Source organism: Lemur catta, chromosome 19 (assembly GCF_020740605.2).
Source record: "Lemur catta isolate mLemCat1 chromosome 19, mLemCat1.pri, whole genome shotgun sequence".
NCBI classification, from domain to species: Eukaryota; Metazoa; Chordata; class Mammalia; order Primates; family Lemuridae; genus Lemur; species Lemur catta.
In genome coordinates, this window is record NC_059146.1 from 33998022 (window position 1) to 34017771 (window position 19750).

At 37.7% G+C, this 19750-nt stretch overlaps 1 protein-coding gene across 3 annotated transcripts in view; it reads right to left on the minus strand.

Annotated features, from left to right (window-relative positions):
* Positions 1-665: 665 nt before the first annotated feature.
* Positions 666-19750, minus strand: part of ZNF507 (zinc finger protein 507) — a 30643-nt gene continuing 11558 nt past the window's right edge. For all 3 annotated transcript variants that reach the window (XM_045531918.1, XM_045531919.1, XM_045531920.1), the window contains 3 exons: positions 16403-16517; positions 1322-1456; positions 666-1200 (listed from right to left, as the gene is read on the minus strand). In XM_045531918.1, the coding sequence (XP_045387874.1) occupies positions 834-1200; positions 1322-1456; positions 16403-16517 (617 nt within the window). In that variant the 3' untranslated portion in view covers positions 666-833. The remainder of the gene's footprint in view (positions 1201-1321; positions 1457-16402; positions 16518-19750) is intronic.

A 19750-nucleotide genomic window follows, 5' to 3' on the forward strand; every position in this document is an offset into this window, starting at 1 on the left:
TCCTGACAAACACTCTGAAAAGAACCTCTGAGAAGTGCGCTGAGCTCAACCAGTTACCATTTCTATGAACTTGAGATTTGGTTTGAGTCTGATGGGAATTCACCTATTTCCTCCTCTGAGCACAAGAAATTCACTGTAAATTTAAGACAATAATTTACTTTTTAAATGCCTGCTTACGGTCCAGATTTGAATTTAGAGGTCTTTCTTCTTTTCTAAGGAGTAAAGCAACATATCTTAGATTGAGTATATCATTAATTCCTACTAATTTAGGGATATAAGTTCAAAGCCCTCTAATTATCTGTTTCCTTGTTGACTCTGTTGGTGACACCAAAACCAAATCCAAACCCAAACCCAACAAACCAAAAAAACAAGAGCTGCCTCCCATTTCTCACAGGAGGCCTGTCATTCTAGAGCTGGCTTGTCAAAATGAGAAGAAAATTAAGTTCTGCTTACGACTTTGACACTTTTATAACAAGCTTTAGAATAGATCCTGAAAAGCCCTTTCTTTACTCTTTTGCTTGCATTTCCATACTATAATAAGCTTTTATTAATAAATACACTCAACACTAAGAAGAGGTGACAGAGAGTTAATACAGGATTACATCTTTGCTTCCTCCTCAACCCACTTCCCCTTACTCAAAATATTTAAATATCATTAATGCTCATCCATTTGGAATTCCTTTTATTAGATTACGAGTTTGGGTCCAGAGTCACATGTCATTTCTCAAACATCACACTAACTATTTCTTCTGTGTCTATTATTTGACAGCGCAAAGGTGAAACTGTGGTTTAAAGGAATCCTCTTCTGTTTTCCTCTTTGAGTAATTATTCCATTAATTCGTGTTCAGCGTTGTATTGTGGTCCTTGTTTAGGATGATGTTTACAATTTCACCCTCATGCTCTTTCATGTGCTCCAAGAGATTTTCTTTACTGGTTGATTCAAAACCACAGATACAACAACAGAAGAGTAAAACGCAATACTCCATGCCAGCAGGGGCCAGACTGGAGATTTTGTCTAAACTATATGAGGTATTATTTGTAGGGCTCAGTTTCTCATTGTCGTTGGGACATACAACTTCACTGGGAGCCTGGGAAATCAGTTCTGAAGATGACACCAAATTTTCTGAACTTCCAGTGATAGGATCAGCTTTCTCTTCACTGCTGTTTAATAAAGTCTTTCCAGGTGATTTCCCTAGAACTCTTCAAAACAAAACAAAACAAAACACACCAAACTTTGAGTGGGATATTATGTAGGACTAGTAGATTTAATCCTAGCTTTAATGTTCATATAGCAATAAAGGGAAGGGATAGGATCAAATACCTGCCACTCTGTGAAATTGCATCGTTAATAGCCTTGTTTACTTGTTCATAGTTATAATTTTGGTCACTCGCATGCTTCCACATGTGAGACTTCAGAGAAGGAGGATGGCTGCATACATACCCACATAAAGAGCATCTGAAAGACAGGTAGGGAGGAGTAAAATCAGAACGGTCCCCTAGTATGATTTAAAATATTATAATGATTCTGTAACACTTATTAAATTTCTTCTTCTGAAGCCTTATTAGACATATCATATTTCACTGAGTCCAGGATGCCACTGATTCTGAGAGGCATATCCGTTTCAGAGAAGTCCTAGGATGGATGTCCTAGAATCAGTCAACGAAAGGAGGTATTTTATATCGTAAGGGACTTGTAAGAATCAAGACAAACATCTCAGATTATTTTAGCTTTACAATATTTGGAAAGATTTCTAATATAGTAATATAAAAAATCTTTAAATGATTTAACCACACACACGAAAAATTATAAAACTAATACATTATATCACTCTATTTCTTAAGAAAGCAAAAACGAATTAATTAATGCAATTCTAAAAGTTGACAATCATTTTTGTGTAAGAATTTTATGTACCTAAGGCTTTTGGTTAAAATCATTGAGAACAAACTATTTTGTACACCAGAATATGCTTTCTTTTAGGGGATGCTTATTTTAGGAATACAGACAGTTCAACATTAGGAAATTTATTATTATGATTTACCATTGAAAGGATCAGAAAAGTTGCTGAGATGATCTAAAAAATTCAATATCTATTGAAAAACTTATGAAAATCATTAAACAAAGACAAAATTATAAATAAAAGTATAATGAATCTGTATCACCCAGTGTCAATAATTATCGGAATTTTACCAATCTTGTTTCATGTATTCTCCCAACTTAAATGTCCCTGATTTTTTTTTTTAGAAATGTAATTTTCAAATTAGGATCCAAACAAGATCTATGTATTGTATTTGGCTGGTATATACTTAAGTCTCTTTTAATCATACATTTATATGTTGACGATACCAGGTCATCTGGCTTGTAGACTTCTAATGATGTAGTTCATTATGTTTCTATCTCCCTCACATTTCTTGTAACTGGTAGTGAGATCTAGAAAAGGGTTTCTCCACCTCAGCACTTGACATTTTGGGCTAGATAATGCTTTATTGTAGGGGCTGTTTTGGGCATTTTAGTTTGTCTAGCAGCATCCTTGGCCTCTGCCCACTCAGTACTAGTACCAGTCTCTCTCACAGTTGTGACAAACAATAATGTCTCCAGACACTGCCAAATGTCCTAGGGTGGGGGAACACCTCTGGTTGAGAATCACTGATCTAGAGGTTTCACTGGATTCAAGGTCAGATTTTTAAAAATTCTTCCTTTTTTTTTGTTTTTAAAAACAAATATGCTCCATGGGTGCAGCCATGTATTTCCCACCGCCACACTCGGAGGCACTTAGATCAGGCTGACGACAACTAAACCCAATAAATACACCAAACACAACGTACACTCTTTCTTCTATACCAATATATATATTCTTAATAAAACTTCTCTACACAATATGGTAGATAGGTAATTCTTCAACATGATAAAATATATCTATCCCAACTCCAAACTTCATATATAAAGCTTAATGAGGAAACACTAGAAGCATTTCCATTAAGCCCAAGAACAAAATAACAATGTTTACTATCCCATTGTTTAGTGTTATGGAGGTACTAGTCAGTACAATTAGACAAGAGAAAGAAAGAAGAGGTAAAAATATAAAGGAAAGAGGGAGAAATTATTTGTAGATTATATAGTTACATAAGTTAACGATCCAAAAGAAAAGTAAAAACCGTTATAAAAAGACAACTCAATTAGGGCATAAAGCTAACATTCCACACAGATCAACAACTTTCCTATATAAAAACAATATAAAATGCTAGGAAGAAGGAAAAAACAATTTATAACAGCAATGGAAAAAATACCCAGGAATAAGCCTATGAGTGTTTGCGTGTGGAGAGCCCTCACTTTGCATGGATACGCATGAATTTGTTACCATGGCTTCGTTAAATGTCACCAGTCATTTAACTGTTCAAATTTCAGTTACTAACTGGCATAGGTATGCTAACCGTGAGTAATCACAGAGCAGAAACTTCACTGGCAGCTCTTCGGTCCACTGTGTGAACAGAGAAGCATCGTGACCATGACCAGTGATGTCACTGCTTTCAAAGTCTGTTTGTGATGGGTCACTGTGCTTCCATTCAGTTCACGCACATACAGCAAAGCAGGTAGTTGTGTTACCTCCTTGTCTCCTAGGGATAAACCCACATGACATGTTATAAAAATGGATAATCAAAAGAGGAGAACTGGCCAAAAAAACAGAAGTGTGGCAAAAAACCAAAAAGTGATAATGCTGGAAGCACATTTAGACACAAATGTAAGTAAGTTACAGAACGAACAGCTGACCACAGGAATGCTGCCACTATTGCCACTGAAGAAACTGTATGTGAAGCCAGAGGATCTTGGTGAAGGTGCATCTAATGACACAGATGAGGCCTGTGGTTCCCAAAGGGAGTCATGCTGGCAAAAAATTCCACATTAAAGGAACTCTTGGAAATGTTTCACGATACTGAAAGAGCAAAGGATAAAATATTGAACGCCAACCCATGCTTAGAACGGACAATCTGCCAAAGCATAGAAAAGATGCTCACTGCACATCATGAGGGGCACAATGAGAAGGCAGGCACTGTTCAAAACACTCGACAAGTTTCTTACAAAGAGATTAAAAAGAACTTTAACTCTCAAAGTTTCTATGTATTTACTTACAGTGTGCTATGATCTGAATGTATGTGGGTGCCCCCTGAAATCTATATGTTGAAAGCTAACTCCCAAGGCGATGGTATTAAGAGGTGGGACTTTTGGAAGGTGACTAGGTCTGGAGGGTGGAGCCCCTGTGAACGAAATTGTGCCCTCATAAAAGAGGACTGAGGGAGCACCTCTGCCACTGTGTGAGGACGCTGCTGCAACAGGACACCATGTTTGAAGTAGAGTGCAAACCCTGGGCAGACACCAGATCAGCTGGTACCTCTTTCTTGGACTTCCTAGTCTCCAGAACTGTGGGCAATAAATTTACATTGTTTCTGAATTACCTAGTCTAAGATATTTTGCTATAGCAGCCTGAACAGACTAAGACACAGTGGTATGGTTTGGATATGGTTTATCACCATCAAAACTCAGGCTGAAATTTGATCCCCAATGTCGGGGGTGGGGCCTAGTGGGAAGTATTTGGCTTGGTGCTGTTCTCCCGGTAATGAGCTCTCGCTCTTCTGAGACTGGACTGGTTCTCATGGGCGTGGATCAGTTCCCTAGAGAGTGGGTTGTTATAAAGCCAGGATGCCCCTCAGTTTTTTTCTTCTCTGTATGTGTCCTCTTCCTTTTTCACCTTCTCTGCCTTGTTGTGACAAAGCATAAAAGCCCTCATCAAAAGCCAGGGCCACGTCTTGAACTTATCCTGCAGAACTGTGAGCTAAAAAAAGTCTTTTCTTTATAAATTACCCAATCTTAGGCATTCTTTTATAGCAACAGAAAACTGACTCAGAAACATAGTGTTCTAAATAAATATTACTTTTCCTAGTTTTCATTTCCCTATATAACTGACAGTAAGGGAGGTTTTAATGTTTTAAGATAAAAATTTAAAGTTCATGGAACAATTGTAATTTATTATTAAGATCACTTTGCATGGTTCCAAAGTGCACAGTCACTGGTCGTTTTTACAGCCCCATGCTATTGTACAAACTGAGGACTACTTGCATACATATATACACATATATATGTGTATGCATATACACACATGCAAAACAAGAAATGTACATAATAATATGCATGAAGAAAACTTTAAAAGTACTAGTGAGGTACAGAATAAATGACCAGAAGAAATGGAAAAGCCCATACTTGCATACAACTCCTAAAATCCTTAAAATTTCCAAATTAATGTCTTTTTGTATGCTAATGAGTTGACTGAGGGCAGGCTGCCCTTAACGTAGCTTCAGGATGAGGGCTGGTCACAGGAAGCATCCAAGCAGGATTAGACAGTTAGAACTGCCAGCCCCACCCTCCAACTTCCAAGGAGGGGAGAAGAATGAAGGTTAAGTTGATCACCAATGGCCAGTGGTTTGATCAATCATGCCCACGTAGTAATGAAGCCTCCACAAAGCCCAAAAGGACAGGTCTGGAGAGCTTTCAGATAGTTGAACATAGGGAGGTTCCTGGAGGGTGTTGTGCCCAGAGAGGGCATGGAAGCTCCCACCTCATCCTCCATACCTCATCCTGTACATTATCTCATCATCTGTATCCTTTGTAACATCCCTTATAATAAACTAGTATACACAGTGTTCTGGAGGATACCCAGTTGGTGTCAGCTGCAGAATCAATTGCTTGGTTGGTCACAGAAGTCTTCTATGTTGATTATTGTGAGGTGAGAGTAGGGAAAAAACAGTTTTTATTTTTTCTACTCACCATTCAAAACAACAAATAAGAAACTGAATTACTTACAAAATCTACATACTTAATTCCATTTTCTCACCATTACTTCTCCCATAGATATGCAATTAAAAAAAATAATAAACACTGTAAACTACATCTGCTAAAGAAGAACATCACCACTACCTTAAGAGCTCTTTGAGTGTTCCTCCAAGATCTCATACCCTTTCCTCCCCGAAAAGAAGCACACCTGTCTGAAATTTGTTTTTGTATGATTTGCTTGCTTTTCCTTAGTTTTACTTCTGTGTATCACTAAACAACTGTTTGTTTGCATGTTTTTGAGTATATAAATAGAATCACACTTTATGTGTTCTTCTGTGACTTGCTTGTGTATCTTTAGTTCAGTGTTCTTGAGATCCATGTCACAGACTTGGGGATAATTAAAAAGAAAACAAAAAAAGATCCACCCAAGTTAACAGGTATAGCTCATTTACCTTACAGGGTACCTGCTTTTATTTTGATTTTTACCTCTGCAGTTTCTCAATTTTCCTGACAGAAACTGCAGAAGTAAAACATTTAAGATATTCATCCAGCATATTAGTCATCATTTGGAGAGTTGTTCAGGTTATCCAGTCCACTAGGTTGTCTGAAATGAGAGCCCCCTGCTTATGATGGTTAGTTTAAATTGCTGAGCCTATTTTTGTTCCACTCAACTGGTCAGCAAATGCTGTCTTTATTTAAAACTCTTCCTGATTATATAATCTATATTTCTTGTACAAAAATGGAATATACAGGCAAGTACAAAGACAAAAACTAAAAAACTACTTGCGTAACTTCCTGTTCTTTTTTAATGTACACATGTAGACCTGAGGCAAAAGCAGAATCATTCTATAGATTTTTAATCTTATTTTTGACAATGTTCCATGAGTATTTTCTAAAGTTAAGAATTATGCATTTTCAACGGGGTATAATGTTCTATCCTATGAAAAGTATAATATAAACCACTCTGCTAAGTAGTATAAATCGAGGATATTTTTGATTGTTTTGAGATTATAAACAATGCCATTAATATAATAAATACCTTATACATCAATATAAATGCATTACTGATTACCCTTTAGGATCAAGTTCATTTTCCCCCAAGAACCTTCAAGAATAATAAAGAAAAAATGAGCATTCATAGTTAGGACACAGAACATCACCAACATTCCTTTGAGATCGTGTGCCCCACCTTGATTTCCTCCTCTTCCTCTTCCCGAGTTAAGAACATTCCTAGACTGTGGGACACACCCCTTCTTAAGGCTTTTGATCTGTACATGTAGTACTCAGAGAAAGAAGAAATGATAGAAAACATGTTTGGATAGTAAGCTATTGGCATAAAAACAGAAACACACACCAATGCAACAGGACAGAGAACCCACAAATAAATCTAAACACATACCGTTGGCTAATTTTTGACAAGGGCACCAAGAGGACACAATGACGAAAGAACAGTCTCTCCAACAAATGGTGCCTTGAATACTGGATGTCCACATGCAGAAGAATGAAACTGGACCTGTGTCTTATACCAAACACAAAAAGCAACTCCAATGGATAAAGTTCCTAAATGTAAAACCAGAAACCATAAAACTCCTAGAAGAGAATTTAGGGGAAAATCTCCTTGACATTGGTGTTGGCAGTGATTTTTTGAATATGACACCAACAGCTCAGGCTACAAAAGCAAAAATAAATAAACGGGACTACAACAAACTAAAAACCTTCTGTACTGCAGAGAAAGCAATCAACAAAATGAAAAGGCAACCTAGGGACAGGGAAGTAATATTTGCAAACAGCATAGGGAGTTAACATCCAAAATTTATAAAGAACTCTTACAACTCAATGCCAGAAAAACAAATAACCTGATTAAAAAATGAACAAAGGATCTGAACAGGTATTTCTCCAAAGACGACATAAAAATGGCCAAGATGTGTATGAAAAGGTGGTCAACATCATCAGGGAAGTACAAATTAAACCACTATGAAATTATCACCTGACACCCATTAGGATGGCTATTATCAAAAAGATAACAGTTCCTTCAGAGTAGAGGAGGGGAAAAAAAAAGAAAAAGAAAAAAGCAGATAACAAGTGTTGGCAAGGGTGCGGGGGCAGGAAATCCTAGCACACTGTTGGTGGGAATGTAGATTGGTACAGCCATGGAAGATACTATGGAGGTTCATAAAGAAATTAAAATTAGAACTACCACATGACCCAGCAATCCCTCTTCTGGGTATATAACAAAGGAGAAGAAATCACCACTTTGTATAGCTACCTGCACTCCATGTTTATTGCAGCATTATGCACAACAGCTGAGATACGGAAACAACGTTGAGTGTCCACTGATGGACAGATAAAGAAGTTGTGGCGTAAAAATACAATGGAATATTATTCAGCCTTATAAAAGGAGATCCTGCAATTTATTATCACATGGATGGACCTGCTGGACATTATGCTATGTGAAATAAACAAGACACCAAAAGACAAATACTGCATGATCTCACTTATATGTGGAATCCAAAAACGGAAAAGTAAAAAATACAGAGATAGAGAATAAAATAGTGGTTACTGGGGTGGAGGAGAGGAGGAAGAAATGGGGAGAGGTAGGCCAAAGGATACAATGTAGCAGATATGTAGGATGAACCTGTCTAGAAATCTAATGCAACAGTCCCCAACCTTTTTGGCACCAGGGACCGGTTTTATGGAAGACAATTTTTCCACAAAAAGCAGGTGGGGGAGGTGGGGGGTGGGGCCCCAGGCAGAGGCGGAGCTCAGGCGGTGATGCTGGGGGTTGGGGACTGCAGATCTAATGTACAACATGAGGACTATAGTTAAAATTTTATGGTATTAGAGATTTTTGTTAAATAAGTAGATCTAGCTGTTCTTGTCACAAAAATAAGTATGGAAGATGACAAGTGAATTTGCTTCAATATAGTAACCATTTTACCATCTATATGTATCCTGTATTGTTATAAACCTCAAATATACAGAATAAAATGTATGAAAAAGAAGAAAGTAACATTTTAAAACAGAGGCTATGTCTAACAAATCATTTCTAACCGGTTACCTCACCAACAGACCAGTAATGTCCACATTTCCATTTAGGATAAATTGCTTCTTCCTACCCCACCCCATCCACTCAGCAAAAAAAATCTAAGCCAAAACAAAACTGCATTGACAAAAGAATAGCAGCAGCATGGGCATATTTATCATAACATCTGCCACAATTTTGTTTTGCTCCTTTAGTGGAACTGCCTGGTGCTCCTGATGATGGAGGCATTTGGTACTTCAATTATTCAAGTCTATCAAGGCAAAGTCACACCTGTGACATGAGGAAATACATGAACACCATAACAGGTCGGATTCAATTAGGACACTGCCTCTGAGGTAGGAGAGAGCAGACACTGGATGTCTTACAAGATTTGGGGTGACTCGAGTGTGGTTAAAACATACATGCCAGGATTTCAATAGAAAATATGCAGTAGGGATTGTCTTACCACATTCAATTCATTTTTTATGCATGCAAATAAATAAAGAAGGCCCAGAAAAACAGCTTTCAACACCAATTTTGTGATGAACCTGAGAAGTCTTTACATGCCACTGTGAAAAACAAATTCATCCCTTCAAAATAAAACGTATGTTTTCCCTCCAAATTAAATTATCTGCTAAAGTGTTTTCCTTAAAACAAATTCATGTTTTTCAAAGACTTGAGTTTTTCCCCAAGCCAATACCATTGACTAAAAAGTCAATATGCCCACAGATTAAAAGAGTAAACTTAAGTCTGTAACTGTAGTGGAAAGTGATGGCATGTGACTTCCAAGGCTAGGTCATAAAAGGCAATACAGCTTTTGCCTACTTCCTGTCTGAGAAGGTTCTTTTTAGGACTAGCATCTCTGCAAAGTCCAGGAGGAGAAATCACATGTATGTGTTCCAGGCTGAGGCCCAACCAACAGCCAGCATCAGCCAGCGTCCTGTGGTGAGGGAGCCTTCAGATGCCCATAACACCCAACTGTCTTGAGTTGCCTCCTGCCTTCGAGTCTTCCCTGCTGAGACCCAAGACTGCATGGGACAGAGACAAGCCATCTCTGTGTGCCCTTTCCAAATTCCTGACCTACAGAATCCCTGAGCATAATGGAACAGATGATGTTTCACACCAGGTAGGGGTGGTCTGGCACACAGCAGCAGTACACTTCATGAAGAGATCTCCCTGGCATAGCACAGACAGGTAGGACAGCATGGTCATTAAGAGCCAGAGTTCAAGCCCTGGCTCTGCCACTTGTGGGACCTGAGGAAAGTTATGTAACTTATCCTAGCCTCTGTTTCCATATCTACAAAATAGGAGTAGTAATTATTCCTAAGTACTGGGCTGTTGTGAGGATTAAGTGAGCTGACATACATTGAGCACTTAGTACATTGCCTGGCCCACAAAGTCTTCTAAAAAATGTTAGCTATTATTTCCAATACATTTATTCAAAGATCATATCATGACTGACCATACTGAGAGGCAACCTGCCATTCCTATTCAAACTGTCATTCCCACGGCTCAAAATCTTTCTGGAATTTTTTGAGATTTCTCTTTTAGTTTTTGTGCAATACTAGAAAATTGGGCTTATTAATACATAGGCACACAGTACTTTCAGCCCAGTTGATGTACCATCCCTGAGAATCACACACATTTTTATTTCTGTATTGTCATCTACCTTGTTCACCAGACTATTTAAGAAAAAAAAAAATTAAAGACAAAAAAGCCCAAAACACAAAGAAAAAGATTAATAGACTTGAGTCCATTAAAACTAGAAATTTCTGTTTATCAAAAGACATCACTGAGAGGGTAGAAAGGCAAGCCATAGTTAAGAAGATACCTGCCGGGCTGGTGGCTCACGCCTGTAGTCCTAGCACTCTGGGAGGCCAAGCTGGGAGGATGGCTTGAGCTCAGGAGTTGGAGACCAGCCTGAACAAGAGTGGGATCCCATCTCTACTAAAAATAGAAAAAATTAGCCAGGAGTGGTGGTGCATGCCTGTTGTCCCAGCTACTTGGGAGGCTAAGGCAGAAGGACCACTTGAGCCCAGGAGTCTGAGGTTGCTGTGAATTAGGCTGAAGCCACGGCACTCTAGCCCAGGCAACAGAGTGAGACTCGGTTTCAAAAAAAAAAAAAAAATTAAATAAAAAAAAAAGAAGGTATCTGCAATATATATAACAAATGACTTATATTAAGAATATATACAACTCCTAAAAAGTCAGTAAGAAAAAGGCAGACAATCCATCCAATAAAGAAATGGGAAATAGCCTATAAACAAATGAAAAGATGCTCAACTTCATAAATTATCAGGGAAATGCAAACTAAAACCACAATACACCTACTGGAATGATAAAGATTAAAGACTGACAATACAAAGTGATGGTAAGGATATGAACTGGTACAGCCCGTTTGGAAATCTGCTGACAATATCTACTGAGGCTGAACATATATGCATGCCCACTTACCAAGAAATTCCACTCCTTGCTATAAACTCAATAGAAATGGACTAATTTCATATATGCACCCAAAAAACATGTGAAAGAATGTTCAGAATGACATTATCCATAATGAGGAGAAAAACTGGGCAATAACCCAAGTATCTATCAATAAGTAGAAAGAAAAAACTGTGGTATAGTCTTACAATGAAACATTATATAGCAGTGAAATGTATTAGTGCTACACTGAATTATACACACACACCACACAGAGTGATGTTGAGTGAAAAAACCTAGACATAAAAAAGAATATTTACCATATGATTCCATTTCTACTAGGTTCAAAACCAGGCAAAACTAATTAATAATGTTAATAATGTTAGAATTCAAGATAGTGGTTACCAGAAAGGAGGGAGAGTCAATGACTGGAAGGCCTATAAAGGTGTTTTTTTTATGTTGCAAGCATAAAACATTTTAATTTGCGATCATTCATCAAGCTGTACCTTTATGATTTATGTAATTTTTAGGATGTATGCTAACTTCAATTACAAAGTCAATTTAAAAAATTTAGAGGGTCGGGGGGAGGGGGGGAGAGAGGGATGGAGAGGGAGAGACTTAGGAGACTTATTAATCAAATGCAGTGTTTGGACTTCGTTTGGTTCCTGATGTGAACAACTCATTCTTAAAGTATATTTTGAAACATTTAGGGAAAAATTGGGTATTTTTGGACTGGGTATTAAAATTGGACTGAGTATTAAAAAAATTCAACTTAAATATTTGAAGTTGCAGCTCTTCCACTTAAGGAAGAAAAAAGCATAGTAATAACACTATACATTTATTTTCAATAATAAATTAAGCTTATACAATAAACTTACAGAATAAGAGCCATTTTATATAAGAGAAAACCTGAGGTATGCAGTTAACTATCAGTCAACATTTACTGAGCACCTACCATGTGCCAGGCAGTGTGCTGAGTACTGTATGTAGTGCAAAGCCCACGTGCTCTCCTCTACATCCTGTTGCTCCCCCTGCCATACTGGAGTTTCAGAACCTAAGTACCAAAGACAATTGTGTTTCTAAGGGAAAATGAGTTCAATGTCATATGGTTAGAAACCTGGTAACCTCAGAAAAATGTTTTGTTCTCCCATCTTGTTCTCCACAACAGTGGTATTGGGGGATGTAAATCAGGGGAATTCTAGTACTGCAGTATTAAACTAAACTGCAGACAATCTAATATTGAAAAACTTTGAATCAAACCTTTCAGTAAAACTTTCGGGTCAATTTTATAAATAGAAGGTATAGGCCTGGCGTTGTGGCTCATGCCTGTAATCCTAGCACTTTGTGAGGCGTGAGGATGGCTTGAGGCCAGGAGTTTGAGACCAGCCTGAGCAACAGTGAGACCCCATCTCTACTAATAGAAAAAATTAGCCTAGTGTGTTGGCACACACCTGTAGTCCCGGCTTCTTGGGAGGCTGACGCAGGAAGACAGCTTGAGCCCAGGAGTTTGAGGTTGCAGTGAGCTAGGCTGACGCCCCTGCACTGTAGCTGGGGCGAAAGGAGGAGACTCTCTCCCTCCTCACAAAATAAAATTAAATAAATAAATAGCAGGTATAACTATAATTGGAGTATGTTTTACACAGAATAAAAACAAAGTTAACTGCATTTGATAGAAATTGGGATGGGATGAGGCCATTTTAATTTTTCCCTGTCCTTACACAGGAATGGAAAACAGCTCTCCATTCTGTAGTAAGGACAGAGTTTCTGGGATGACCTCGTGACTTCATGAACAAAAAAAGGGAGCCAGCCTCTTCACTACATCAGGTAACATAATCTCATTACTCTTCAAAAAGCCTTATGAGGCAGTATTCTCCCCAGTTTCATATGGGAAAGGAGGCTTAGCTTGACGCTCCCACTGTCACCGGTGGGGTATAAGAAGTGTACAGTCCACACCTGGGACCTTTCTAGAGCATGGATGCTCCCCAAGACACTGCCTTTAAAGCAGCCAGACATGGCATGGGGACCTCAGCAGTGACAGCAGGGGGCACAGCATCTCTCTTGTAAGATAGGCTGTGCCTGCCTACCCAGGAACAGAATTAGTCTTCGTTTCTCAAATGATGAGAGGTCAACAGCCTTCCCTTTCTCTCCTTTTTTTGTTAGACAATGAATCATTGAGAAGGGATGAGAATAAAAGCCGGGCCCAGTATCTATTAGACAGCTACCCTTTACTGGCTGTTTATTATGTGCTAGTACCTTACACGGTATTGCATTTAATCCTCACAACCTTCAACATCCTCATTCTATAAATGACAGAACCGAGCACAGAGAGGTGAAACAGTTTGTTCAAGGTCACAAATCCCGTAAGTGTGAGAGCTCAGGTTCAATCCCAGGATTATCTCCCCCGAGCCAGGCCTCTATGAAGCTATACTGCCCAGACGCATGGATGGGGACAGTGAAGGACTGGAATGGCCACATAAAAAGCCAAGGAACAGGTATTGCCACTGTGTAAAATCTATTATATTACATAACAGGCACATTAAAATACATGATAAACCTTTTGTGCTCTTGTGCAAAGTCTAGAAGTTGTGCAACAATGCATTCTTGCTCTGTAAGAAATTCATCACTGCTACTTGTGAGTGTGTTTCTTAAAATTTAGGTAAAATCTGAAACGCATAGGATAAGGACTCTGAGAAAACAAGCCCTAACTCTGACCATAAACGTACAAGGCTACAAAACTGAATGAAGCAGATATGAAATGAACCAGAAGAACTACTGTAATCCTTAGATTAAATCAGACATTATGAAGGCTATGCTTACTAGGTCAGCTTAAAGCAAACAGTATGTGACAATGAAGAGAAAGTCCCAGAAACATATTGGAATAGAACATATTAATCCACAATACTCTGCAGAGTGCAAATCCCATGAAAATAAATATCTATTTAAAGAGGGTGAAAAGGGAAGTCACAAGATTAGAAAATAAGACTTATGAGAAAAACCTGGTAATAATTACTTGGAGGAAGGTATGACATTTTTTCTAAGACATAAACACTCAGGCCAAAACCACTGACAAAGAGGGGTGTGAATAAATTTGGAAAACTGTAACAAACTGAGACTTCTCAGATGTTACATGAAGAGGATTCTCATAGGATGTTGCCTACTGGTAGGAAGATCCTAGAAAAACTGCAACCGATCCTATGAGTCTGTGATTATTTGAAGAACATAAAAAACATCCCTAAGACATTGAAACCTATCAAAATGAATCTTTTTTTTTTTAATTTTTTTTGAGACAGAGTCTCGCTTTGTTGCCCGGGCTAGAGTGAGTGCCATGGCGTCAGCCTAGCTCACAGCAACCTCAAACCCCTGGGCTTCTGCGATCCTCCTGCTTCAGCCTCCTGGGTAGCTGGGACTACAGGCATGTGCCACCATGCCCGGCTAATTTTTTTCTATATATATTTTAGTTGGCCAGATAATTTCTTTCTATTTTTTTAGTAGAGACGGGGTCTTGCTCTTGCTCAGGCTGGTCTCGAACTCCTGACCTTGAGCGATCCACCCGCCTCGGCCTCCCAGAGTGCTAGGATTACAGGCGTGAGCCACTGCGCCTGGCCAAAATGAATCTTTAAGCTGTAACACTAATCTATTCAGGTAGATGTGAAACTCCAGAATCAATCATTAACCTCTCATAAATTTATCATGATTATGTATTTTAGAGTTCACTTATTTATTGTTTACAAACTCCACGACGGCAAAGATGAGGCCTTTTTTGTTATGACTGTAGTTCAAGGATTTAGCACAGCCCCTGGAACACAGTATTTGTTCAATAAATATTTCTCCATAAATGAAAGAACAGAATCATTCTATACTCAAAAAGTGTTATTTTATTCTTGCCCAAATCACATGAATTTGACACAAAGCTTTTTCCTCCTATCAGGTAAACTAGTGTCCCGTTTCCACCATGTTCCTCTAAACATTTCCCAGTGTAAATTATGAAGGGATACATGTTCGATCTCACCTATCCTTCCTTATCTAGAGTGTTATGGCACTGAGTTACTACTGTTAATAATGGTCTTCATTGTACTCTGGGGCAAAAATCTTTCTTAGGGATTCTAGTTTTGAAAACATTTTAAATAGAAATAGACATCGAGGTAAGGTCAAATACCTTCCACAGAGCTGTAAGACTTTGCAAACAGGCACTGTTTAAAGAGTAATTATAAATAAGTCTGCTGATTAGGAAATTAAGCACATATTAAACATTTAAAACCATATATAGAGTGCCACACGACAGAATCAAGTAATGACCTTTTTGGCACAGTCTGTCAGGCTTTCATTTAGATTTACAGAATAACTTTCACACACTCACTTGTGTCATACTTATAAAACCTGGAGAGAGAATTAAAACGTGAAACAAGTTTTGCCAAGCGGGTTAAAAGAATTCATGCCCGTGGGCCTAAAACTGTCAGTCATGGTGACGGGGTTAGCGCTGTGCGGGCCCTGACGTTTCACCACGGTTGCAGGGAGAACAAACTGCTCTGTGACAGCTGGACAAACTCTTTGCACCTTTACTATACATAAACAACAAATAGTTTATTCTCAAGAGGCAAAGTTAATTTAAGAAATAATGATTTCTGTTTATCAGCCTACCTTAATTCACTGAGAATATCTATGTTTTCTAAAAGACATATTTGAATTTGCTTTTGTGAAAAATCAAACTAAATGACCTTGTTCTACACGTGATAGCTTAATTTTCAAAACTAGAATCTTTCATAGAAAATTTTATTGCCTTTAAGTTTTAAGGATCTTTTGCTGGAATACTGAGTACCTAACAGCCAAATTACTGAAATGTAATCTAAAGCATTGAAAATTGCCATGATAATTTATATCCAAATGAAACGAAAACATAGATCTGACAGATAAAGCATCTTCCTATATTTTAACTAGACAAAAGCTCTATCATCCCAAGACTCAAACTTAAAGTTCATGTTCCTTCACAAGGTAAACAAGACTTATAAAACCAGTAAAAGTGTCTCGGTTCTTAACCTGTGTTTCAGTAAGTGCTGTGAATTTTTGATTATTTCTGTTTTATTTCGTTACTATCAAATATTTTAATGCAAGTATTAAAATTCTAGGATCATCACACTTACCTGTACGGCTTATCAGAATTATGGATTCGTCTGTGGTTTCTCACACCAACATATGTTGTACTTGTATAGTCACATACATCACATCTATACTGTTTCTGGACTGAAGACTTATTCCCTAGACAAAGTATTTCAGAGTTTTAGCAGCATGTTTTCATAGGATTTAAATGACAGCATATACATTCCATTATAAATGAACATTTATACCACACAGTAGTAATAACATTTCAATCAAGGCTTTCTCACTGCTTAAATTTAACAAGTTTAAAGTGGTTATACAGGTTCTCCTGCGTAAGATGATAAAAACTGAACATCATCTCTAACCCATAAACCTAGATAGTTTGGGTTAGTTTCTGCATAACCTTGTACAAAATTCTAAATTATAATGAACTTGCTTCCTGCTGACTGTGTAGCAGCTAAATTAACCAGAGACATGCTGTTGATGTTTATCAACAAATAGGTGCTACTCTAATCAATATTGGCCATACTGTCTTAAGGAAACAGTGATTCTCTGACAAGCTGTAATTTAATACTATAATCCAATATTATAAAGTGTGGCTATGAAGCATATATGACAAATTCAATATAAAAAGCCTAAAAGCTTTTTCACCCTGTGGGTTTTCTTTCTTTACAACTAAATGTGAGCTAACTGCAACATGGAAGAAAAAGCACCTGCAAATTATTAAGTGCTCTATAATGTAGTATAATTCCATCTAGTAAACTCACAGGACACAGAGACAAAGGTTATGACTAACATGAATATGTAGCTCTCTGAAATGCAGGAAACACAGATCCAATGGAAATAGGCCATGCTAGTAAACTCACTCTGCAACAAGAGGGCTGGGTAATTAAAGTCAGGCTAGGCATATGACAATACAAGTTGAATGATCTGATCATATGAAAGTGTCTCCTGAAGATATTCAATGCTTTATTTGCTCTCTGTCAGCATAAAATCCACAGGCTACTCACACCCTGACTGCTTCATATTCAGAAACAAAGCAAGCATGGAGGCTGAAGAGTAAGCAGAGCAGGAAGAGCTGTGTCCCTTGGCAGGAAGAAAGCTTAGGTGGAACACTAGTACATAGTGCACAAAAGAAAAATTAATGGTACAAAAGAAAACCCACACTAAAATTTCAACAAAGAAAATCCTTAAGTTAAATTTAAGCTTTCTAAAATTGAAACTTTCTTTTGCTAATAACTACTGCCAGGCAGAACAAAATGTCCTAATTTCCTGGTATAAATCTACAACATTAATATACACACTAATCATAATTATAATCTAAGTATTGCTCTTAATTGGTAGGTTAAAAACTTGGACTTGATTATAAATGGCACTGTTCCAAATACAGTTTTAAACAAATCCTGAAAAAATGAAGTGTGAAATATTGGATAATGGTTTTGTGTGAGAAATATTACAGATCAATGACAACTAATAAAACTGACAGATGGAAAAACTTAATATAGCACGGAATGAGAGCCTGTGCTACTTCACGCAACTGTTTCCAATGGAAAGAATATTGGATTTAAAGTTCAAAAACTTGGGCTTAGTCCTTGCTCTGCCACTTACTACCAGTATGATCACGGGTAAATTATTTTACCTCTTGGGGTCTCAGTTTTCCCATCTACAAGATGGAAATACTACAAGCTCACGCTGTGGTTTAATAAATCCTGTATTTTTCCTTCACCAAAGTCTGTACATTACCTGTATGTCTCAGTAAAGTCTCTGCCCTGTCACTAAGCTGTAGATTCCCTGAGGGCAAGGATGTGCTTGTTTTGTTTATACTGAATCCCCAGGGCTTGGTAAATTACAGGTTTCCAATAAAAAACTATTTAATTGAATTTCATGAAGAAAGGCCATATGAAAGTGCTTTGCCCATGGTTCTATCAGAGCACCTGTGGTGTCTGCTGTTGTACCCATCAGTCCAGCTGTTTTCTTCACCGAGCTGGGTTCCTCAAGGGCAGTGACGCTCTTCATTGTACTCCCAGTACATAGCACAGTGTCCAGCCGAACACACGCATGCCATGCCTGGTGGCCGAATGAATGTCTGACGCACAATTATACCCTAAGTTGAAAACATGCCCTGAGGCATCTGTGCTATCATAACGGGCAGAAGAAACAGGGACCACAGAGGCACACAACTCCCTTCTGGTTTAGTAAGTTTACTAAATGGTTAAAGAAGTTTTAACAAAACATAAATTATTTATTACCTTCTTTGTAAGTTAAAAATTTGTTCTTTGGCCTGACAACCAGATTTCAAAATATCTAATATTGAATTAATGAAGTACCCATCCAGGTGTAAGTAGGAAGGAAGACAGTCATCTGAACTGTTAATGCCGTGACAGATAAAAGCAAATGGAGCCACGTGGGGTGAGAAAAAGGCACCACAAGCAGTTTAAAATCCATACATTTGTCCCTAAGAAAAAAGTACGATCCACAAAGAAAAGATGCTGCAAAATGGAATATGGTGAATAGACACTAATACTGTAGAGCTGGAAATGGTTTAACTTTGAGTTGACATCTTAATCTTTTTATTAAAATTGTGAATTTTAATCTCTTAACTCATTTGGACAGTTTTATTTTTGATTTTTGAAATTGAAAATTTTTGACTTTTAAGCTGGTGCTAGGAAAGCCATATTCCAGCGCTGGTATTAACTACAGGTGGTGCTAGTGAGCAGTACGTACTTTATTCCTTCATCAGGGATTTATGGTCCAATCATATCAAATGTTTTAATGTCTCCTTTAAAGGGGATATGGAAACATAATGAATTAAAATAAAAGGAGGCATTTAGGGCTATTTTGTAAAGAGGAAACAAAACTGTTTTAGCTCAGCCATCTATCGCAGAAACAGATGCTATGTCATAAACTCCTTTTGTTTTGGATAGTTTTACAGGGATGACATCTGTTTGACAAGGGAATTTTGGTGCTACAGTGGTGTCAAAATCAGTTCTTTCAGAAACATTCTAGAATCAGTTATGCTTTCTGGGGTATAATTTAATGAAACATTATGGTAAAACATTTCACTCTGTAGTCGTTTCTAACTTTAATTCTCAGCAAATCTAAAAAGGAAAGTCACCCCAATATGTTTTATTTCCCATAAACACTATGTGCCACACTTGAGACATTTAAAGTATATCAATTTAAGTGAGCCGAAGCAAGGAAGCACAGCTTAGTACACTTTATCCCTAATTCTCCGGATGTGGCATCCGCCTTTTCATGGAACTCTAATTAAATCTTTTGATTCTAATATTCCTATTACCAGAAACTCGGCCGACTGGTACCTAACTAGTACATAAAAAGATCTTGTGTGTGTGTTTTTTAAAATAATGCAGATGAAATCTGGCAGTCATACT